This window comes from Poecilia latipinna, unplaced genomic scaffold, assembly GCF_001443285.1.
Source record: "Poecilia latipinna isolate Pla-1442-1.1 unplaced genomic scaffold, P_latipinna-1.0 Scaffold1924, whole genome shotgun sequence".
Classification (NCBI taxonomy): Eukaryota; Metazoa; Chordata; class Actinopteri; order Cyprinodontiformes; family Poeciliidae; genus Poecilia; species Poecilia latipinna.
The window spans coordinates 102,511-110,599 of record NW_015114540.1 but is presented as its reverse complement, the minus strand read 5'-3'; the positions used below and the strand labels follow the sequence as shown (position 1 = coordinate 110,599).

Below are 8,089 nucleotides of genomic sequence, written 5' to 3'. Positions count from 1 at the left end.
ATCTGTCAGGTTTCCGATATGCGTCCCCCCCAATGACAGACTCGTTCCTACGCCCTTGGCTATAAGTCGCATGGCTCAAAGTGTAGGAAAAAAGTAGCAGATTATAGCCTGGAAAATACGGTAGGTGAAATTGGATAATTTCCACGGCACACCTGACGATCACTCACGGTACACAGTGGTTGAAAAACACTGCCATAAACACTGCCATAAAGAACTTCAAATTGTGATTCATCTGACCATGGAACAGTCTTCCATTTTGCCTCACTCCAATTTAAATGACCGCTGGCCCAGTGCCAGGCTGAGCCTGTGGAGCTTGCTGAGAAATGGCTTCCTCTTTGCACTGTAGAGTTCCAGCTGGCAACGGCGGATGGCACGGTGAATTGTGTTCACTGACAATGCTTTCTGGAAGTTTTCCTGAGCCCATTCTGTTACTTCCTTGACAGTGGCATTCCTGTTTGAGGTGCAGTGACGTTTAAGGGCCTGGAGATCATGAACTTCCAGTAGAGTTTTATGGCCTTGACCCTTACACACAGCGATTGTTCCAGATTCTCTGAATCTTTTGATGATGTTATGCACGGTTGATGATGATAACTTAAGAGTCTTTGTTATTTTACGCTGGGTAACACCATTCTGGTATTGTTGCACTATCTTTCTGCGCAACAATGGTGGAATTGGTGATCCTCTTACCATCTTGGCTTCAGAGAGACACTGACACTCTGAGAAGCTCTTTTTATACCCAATCTTGTTGTATAAACAAGATTGGGTATAAGATTGGGTATAAAACCCATAATTAGGTCAATTGACCTAATTAGTGTTAATTGGTTTTCCAGCTGTTCATTATATGCTCAATTTCCTTTTTCCAGCCACTTATTGCTACTTGTCCCAACTTTTTTGGGATTTGTAGACACTGTGAAATTTTGAATCAACATATTTTTCCTTTAAAGTGTTACATTTACTCAAATTAAACTTTTGATCTGTCATCTATGCTCTATTATGATGCTCTTTTGGATTGACATTTACCATCTCCACATCATTGCATTCAGTTTTTATTCACAATTTGTTTAGTGTCCCAACTTTTTTGGAATCCAGTTTGTAGCTGGCACCATGGAGAATGTCAGACAGAAGCATGGTCATATCTTCAGAACCAGATAAAGCCTGTAAATAAAAACTAATATGTTTCATATTAATTTTTAACTGTAAAATCTAAATGTTTGCAGCATACAACACAAACACAGACAATAGATTTTTATCAAAGTGACATTCAAAGACACAAAACAAACTTGTTGGAGATCAAGAAAACAAAGAATATGGTAGATGTTTTGGGGTGAAAAGTGAAAGCAAGCTTGTTCAGTTTTTTTTTTTTAATTTTACCTTTTGTTTTCAGTACTTCTACTTAAACTAAAGTTGCCACTCAGGAAGCAGATTATGCTTTTACCAGAACATGTTTCATTTACCTGGCTGATGTACGTCAGGTTACTGCCATGATCATGAACACCTGCCTGAGTGAAGCTACACGCACGCACGCACGCACGCACGCACGCACGCACACACACACACACACACACACACAGAGGACAAAAACAACATGCATGTGTGTACTAACCAAAGGGATGATCTGTATTTTTTGTTGGCAACAGTCACAGTTGACTGAAATGCTCGATCCTGAGAGCGCTGCGCCTGAAAAGGAAGAAAAAAAATACTGCTTTGTTTGCAGCGTGCTTGGAAAACATGTTTGATTGCCTGGCACTTCACACTGCCTCACTATCTGTATAACACATTAAAAAGAGGAAGGACCATGCACTGACAAAACCTTTAGAAACATATTTGTTACATGCAATATTGCATGTTGGATGTTTTTTTCTTCTGAGGCCTGCATAAGCTGGTCAGTCTGCAGCCAGATGATCACTGCTCATCAGGAGGATGAAACTGCGAGAGGAGCCATGTTTTATCCTTTTGACTGCTCCTACAAATCAATCATGATAAGCAGAATTTTTTTTTCTTTACTCATCTGTCCTGAATTTGACCTGTCCAAGTGCAATTCCATTAAAAACAGTCTCTTAGCTCACTTTTCTGTGCTTGATTGGAAGATGGAGTTCCCAGATTTTCTTTAGAAAAAGAATTCACCAGTCTGTATGATTTCCCTTTCCAGCATCGCTCTGCCTCTGGCAGAGCATCACTGAGCCATCTTATAGGTGGGCTAGAAGAAGTCGTCCTAAAGGAGGACCAAGTTTCCTCCTTTTGGAAATCAAAATATGGTAACCCTAGTTCAAAAGACCCACATGGGGAGAACACAGAACACAAAGCGTGCAAAGACTGAAGAGCTTGTGACAGATACTTACATTCAGTTAAGAAAAATGGATTTGGTCTGACCTCTCTGGGGCCATAAAGCATTATAAATCAGAATATTATTTTTGTGTCAGACAGTAAATTATAGATATTCTGTGACATTTAGAATTATTAAAAAAAAAGTATTGGTGTTATGAGAGGGACAGGTTTTACTGGTGTGGTAATGTATCCAGTTTCTGGTTTTTCTACAGACTATGTTAGCGAGGGCTCCACCTTGTGGCCGAATCCTCTATGTTTTTCCTGGTACAGTTTTATGGAAGCAGTTGATGTTTTTTTTTTATAATTTTTTTTTTTTATCGGGAGCCAGGAGGCGAGTCTTAGTGCTGTCAATCACCCCTCCACGTGGCGCTGCTTATGTCCTCCTCCCCCTTTCCTCTTGCTCTCTGCAGCTAGAACAGCCCGTCATGAATGCTCAGGCTAGTTAGAATGGCCACTGATGACGGCAGAAAAACGGTTGTCCTGAAACAGTAAGTTGTTTCACACATTTAGCAGCAAGTACATGAGACTGACTGACATTAAGTCAAGTCCCACCTCCTGGCTCTGATTGGTTGTTTCTGGTCGCGACAACTTGTGAGCACCACATTTCTTCAGACACAACAGTAACTCAGGGAGGAGATTGATATTTTCACAGATTATCTGTCTCATAACATACTGTAACAACACAGTGACCGTTTCAAATATGTAAAAAATAATTATTTTTTTTAAAATAAAAGTTACATAGTCCACTTTTAAAGTGATCCAATCACACCAAAATAATAGTTTCAGATATTACAGGAGTCATTTTCTCAGCCATAAAAATGTTCCTTAGTTGTTCAGAGTAAAACCCTGAGTTTGTTTCCAGAAGCTGAACGGCTGACCACAGACTGAACCTGATGCTTTTACATACCGTTTCATACTGCGGCTGTTGGAACTTCTCTTTGCGGCTCCACTCCAGCAGAAACATCTTGGGTGTGATCTGGGGTGGATAGTCTCTGCTGCAACCACAGACAAGTCACACAATAATGTTTATCAAAAATTATTTTTGGCCGCCATTTACAATATTATGCACACATTTTTCTCTTTTTATGTACTGATCAGTTTACAATTTGACAATTAACAGTTTTAGTCTCTAAACCAAAACGTTAAATAAAGGCAGGTAATGTGATTAGAATGTAGAAAACACCCTTTAACAAAAATTGATTTTAACTACTTTGTGTCCTGACTTTCATCATTATTCCAATAAAAACTATAAAATCTCATGATAAACTTTTAAACCCATGTTTGTACAGGACACGCACGTCAAAAAGGTACACCTGTCATGTCTAAAAAGAGGGTTTTGCTGTCGTGTTAAAATGTGATATTTGACAGATTTACCGTTCAAACTTGACAGCCATGGTGGTCACATCTCCATCGATTACGGGTTTGTTAGGCTGATTACTGCTCTGAAGGGCGGCCATCTTAGCCTTAAGGTCCTGCTGGATCTCCTGGTAAAATGTTTGCAGTCCATATGCCTCACTGCAGTACAGTCGAATCACATATTTTTACTTTACACAACACTAAGACACCTTAGTGATAATATTCCATTCTGTTCCTGGTTTATACACGAAAGTGTTTTTAGAAGAAAAAAAAAAACAACTCTTGCACCTTATCTCAGCATTGGTCTGTGCAGCCTGCACCTGCTTCCCCAGTGGAGACTCCACCTTGTCTCTCAGCATCTGGCACAGGCAGTACTTCGTGTTGAAAGCATGGTTGTCATAACGGATTGCCTGGAACCAGGAAACCCAAAAGCTTAAACCTGAGGCATATTGTCAGCATTGATTGAAATGTAGAATATATCGCTGTAATAAAACCACATTGACAAGCTGAACTCAGTTAGTAATAGCACTGTGAAGTCAGTGTTGATTTACTAAAAGAAGTTCATTTTGTAATTTCTGATGTTAAAAAACGCGAGGTTAATCCACAGGCCACAGTGAAATGGTCCTGGATTCAAAAGTGATTTATTTCACAAAATGAAATGTGTCCATTTAAAGAGCTGCAGTCTTTGTGCTCTTCACTTTTAGACTGCTAGTTTACTGCTGGTTTCAGATCTACTAGTTGTCAGGTTTCTCTCCAGCTCTCTGTTCCTGTCAATGAAGCAGACAGACTATAGCCTGAAAGATAAGAGCTTAAAATGTTATTTTTAGGTAAATTGGTGGATTTGCTTAGAGTGGCTTAGGTTACCCAGAGCTATCTTTCTGGATAACCTATAAAAACATTTTCCAATGCTGATACTCACCACTAATGACATTATTACTGCCATTAAATTTAACTCTTGAAAAGTGAAAGCAATCCCTAAAAGCTTAGTACATATTTTATTAACATCTTTTCAAGGAACAAGTGTGGTACAATATGGTTAAAAAACTTATCACAATATAAACATTTCAATCAGTCAAAATCGATAATAATTGATATCAACAAGCCACAGTTTTCACTCCACATTGTTGTTCACATTGAAGCAGTTATGAGCCCCGGTGGCAAAACCTGAAACTGCTCAGTAGCTAAAGACTGAGTGAGTTACTTGATGCCACTCAAAATGATATGTGTCCATGTCATTTTGAGTGGATGCATCGCCCCACTGGCTCATCCCAAACTCATCTCCATCAGCTGTGATCTTTCCTGCAATGGGACCATTCTAGAGCAGCTTAGCTTTCTTTAGCTGCCAACTGTGCTTTGGTGATAGGATATGCAGCAGCGTTTCCCACTTTTGTGGAACACCTATGCTTTTGGAATATAGACTCCATCCCATAAGTTGTGATGTTTTTAGATGCAGCATACATTAGGGATTTCTGTACTTTTAGGTTTTTTTATTTACTTCACTTTTTTGTGGAGGGTTTATCTTTTTTAGAGTTTGCTACATCTGTCTATGATTTATGTGATTATGCTCTATTAAATACATAACTGTGAATAGAGAAATTATAGTAACTTTTAAAAAGTTACATCCCTGTTAAGAATATGTCTTAATAAAAGGTTCGCTTAAGACAAAAATGTATAGAATCTTATTTTGATTTAAAAAAAGACTTTAAATCTACAGCCTAAAATAAAATGAGTCTCGCTTGAATTCTTCATCCTGATCAGCCTGGTCACTCTCTAAGAAGATCCCGGTTGGGTAAAGCACAATGTGGTCAACTGCTTTAAATGGGACAAACTGAAATGTCTTCAAACTGCATGAATAGAAAACCTTGATAAAAGTCAACAATTTTTCATTTTACCAATAATACCCATGAAAATAAATCATAGTAAGACATACAACGACACAAAAATATGTTCTAGTTGCGTCTCCAGAGATGTCCCCTCTCTTCCCTTTTTTCAGATGCAAGTAACAAACTTACATATTTAATGTATTCCTCCATTACTTTTTCCACAGGAAGTGGCCCCTGGTTGCAGAACACAGACGGATTCCACATGGCAGCACGAGCCAACATGACGGACGACGTTCCTGTTGCTTTCCTGAACTTCTCGATATCACTGTTGGTCTTCACCAAATCTAGAGAACCTCCACTGCAGGACAGGTGGTACAGTACATTTAATTAAGCAACTTTGCAAACTGCTTTGGATTAAAAAAAAAGACAAAACACACCAAAAAAAGGGGTAGAAGCAATAATTGTACTGATGGGTTTCCGACAGAGAGCAGAATTCCTGATTCAATCCATTATGATCTTGAGGAAGCAAACCGTTCACACAACCAGCACCATGTTTGACTGTTAGTTTATGAAATGTAAGAGAGCGCACAGAAAAGCAGGACATCAGTGTTTTTACTATGCCGCGGTCTTAGCGTGACGCTCAGGAGGAGCGGGGAAAATGTCCCTATCAGACTCCAGGGAAGCTGGGTGTTGTCCCAGCAGTTTCCAAAACCACACACACACAAAAAAACTTTGTAAAAGCTCACACTCCGTGTGACCCCACCGGACGCACACAGTAAAAAAGGCTGTTGGGTCCAAAAGAAAGAGTTAAACGTGCTAAGTTTTGTTTTAATGGCAGCAGCTTACTCTCATTCAAATATCAGCAAAAGAAACTTATTTCTGTTGTGAAGAGACAGTAGGGATGCACCAATTGCAGTTTTCTGTCAGATTATTGATATTTAAAAAGCGATCAATGTGCAACCCAAAAAAAATGAGCCTTTCTCCCCCCAGGGCAAAGTCCCCAGAGGAAACACTGCTCATGTTGTAAGAAGGATTATTTTTGAGTGATTTCTAGATTCTAAGGATCTGACAATGATCATATCTGGGTCTGGCTTGTGAAACTGAGCCTAATAAAAGTGTTTGATTAATTAATGATTTGAATAAGAATGGCAATTTGCATTGGCTCAACATTTTCACATTGAGCCAGGATGCAGTGATGGCTTTCTGACCTTAAAAGAAATCATAATTTTTAGGGGGTCTAGGGGGCGTATTTACTAAGGTTATTTTTCTAAATATAATATGAGTCAAAACTAGCAAAACAGGAAAAAGAAACCCCTTTTTTCCCTTTGAGACATAAAACTTTAGAAGTTTTAAAAAATAACATGTTAAGAAGAATAGTCATTTGGTTAAAATAAATAAATGAATAAAAGGTTACAAAAGTCAATTCTGCATTGCCTTTACAGACATTTTAACCAGAGAAAAAGTGGTCCAGAAAGGTCCCAGCAGCTGCCTTTATACTGGTTTGGTGTTTTAGCGAAACAGAAAGTCAGAGCAGTGGCTGATGACTGATACTCACTTTGCGATGACAGGGATTGAAACAGCCTGTGCAACAGCCTGAATGTAATCGCAGTGGACAGGATGTCTGGGACGCTCGTCCTTAAACCTGAGCAACAGCCGGAAAAATGACATGAGGATCAACTGCAACCAACACTGCAGCTTAACACTCACTTAAGCAAGTCATGTGTCCAGGTTAAAATGTCAGATAAGTTATGCTGTACAATTTTTTGGCTTTAAAAGCTTTCAAAAGAGGAAAAGAACTTCCTTTATTTTGACAAACAGTTATTTTTTTAGGAAAGCTGAGAAAAATGTGGCACAACCTTACCAACTTCCAAGGTTCAGAAAGTGGGAAAATATCTCATTAATGAAGTTTTCAGCAACACTGTAAGAACAACTTCACTAATAGACTAAAGTGCTATGGCACAGGGTCTTCAAAGCAGTTTACATTTGAATAAAACAAATCTACAAAATAGTAGAGAATAAGGTAAAAGCAACCAATCTCAAACTTCCACTTATTTTTAAAGATAAAATGAAAGTAAAAGGCAGACTAGATCTGTGTAGATGACCTTTTTGGCATTTCAGGCCATTTTTATCTCATGTACAACCTCAAAATCTGCAAGCATGAGTTTCATTCTGCATGTTTATGATGTATGGATTCTTTAGAAACAAAACATGACAGCTGTGAACACAATGTATAAAAACAGTAAAAAAAAAATAGTTCTACTCTGATGTGTCTGTGTTTATAATAAAAAAAAAAAGCTTGAGTGTACCCTCAGAGTGAAAAGCAGAGCTCTAGGGGGTAAATGATAAATTAAGATATTTGTACCATATGTCTTTATATAGCAGTTCAGTTCAGTCGGCTCTACAGATACAGCACAGTGTTAAACCTGGACAAATGCTGAAGGTCTCGGTGTGGAATTAGTGCACCACACTACATTCCATCAAGTAACTTTAAAAAAGACATCAAAACAAAAGAGAGGACTCTCATCTATCACTAATTTGGGAATACTGAGGTTTCTCCTCAGTATTCTTTCTCTTCTTTCTCCATT

The 8,089-nt window shown here is 38.6% G+C and overlaps 1 protein-coding gene and 1 long non-coding RNA gene across 2 annotated transcripts in view; one reads left to right on the top strand and one right to left on the bottom strand.

The window, feature by feature from the left end:
- LOC106935192 (tRNA-dihydrouridine(20) synthase [NAD(P)+]-like) overlaps nucleotides 1–8,089 on the bottom strand; it is a 35,780-nt gene that overhangs the window by 22,183 nt on the left and 5,508 nt on the right. Inside the window, exons 5-10 of the mRNA XM_015015545.1 lie at nucleotides 7,060–7,146; nucleotides 5,694–5,862; nucleotides 3,970–4,091; nucleotides 3,700–3,840; nucleotides 3,233–3,320; nucleotides 1,604–1,677 (exon numbers count right to left, since the gene is read on the bottom strand). Coding sequence (XP_014871031.1) covers nucleotides 1,604–1,677; nucleotides 3,233–3,320; nucleotides 3,700–3,840; nucleotides 3,970–4,091; nucleotides 5,694–5,862; nucleotides 7,060–7,146 — 681 coding nt within the window. The remainder of the gene's footprint in view (nucleotides 1–1,603; nucleotides 1,678–3,232; nucleotides 3,321–3,699; nucleotides 3,841–3,969; nucleotides 4,092–5,693; nucleotides 5,863–7,059; nucleotides 7,147–8,089) is intronic.
- Nucleotides 153–997, top strand: LOC106935193 (uncharacterized). Its single transcript, XR_001421844.1, has 2 exons — nucleotides 153–747; nucleotides 795–997. It is a non-coding gene; the product is annotated as an uncharacterized LOC106935193 (long non-coding RNA).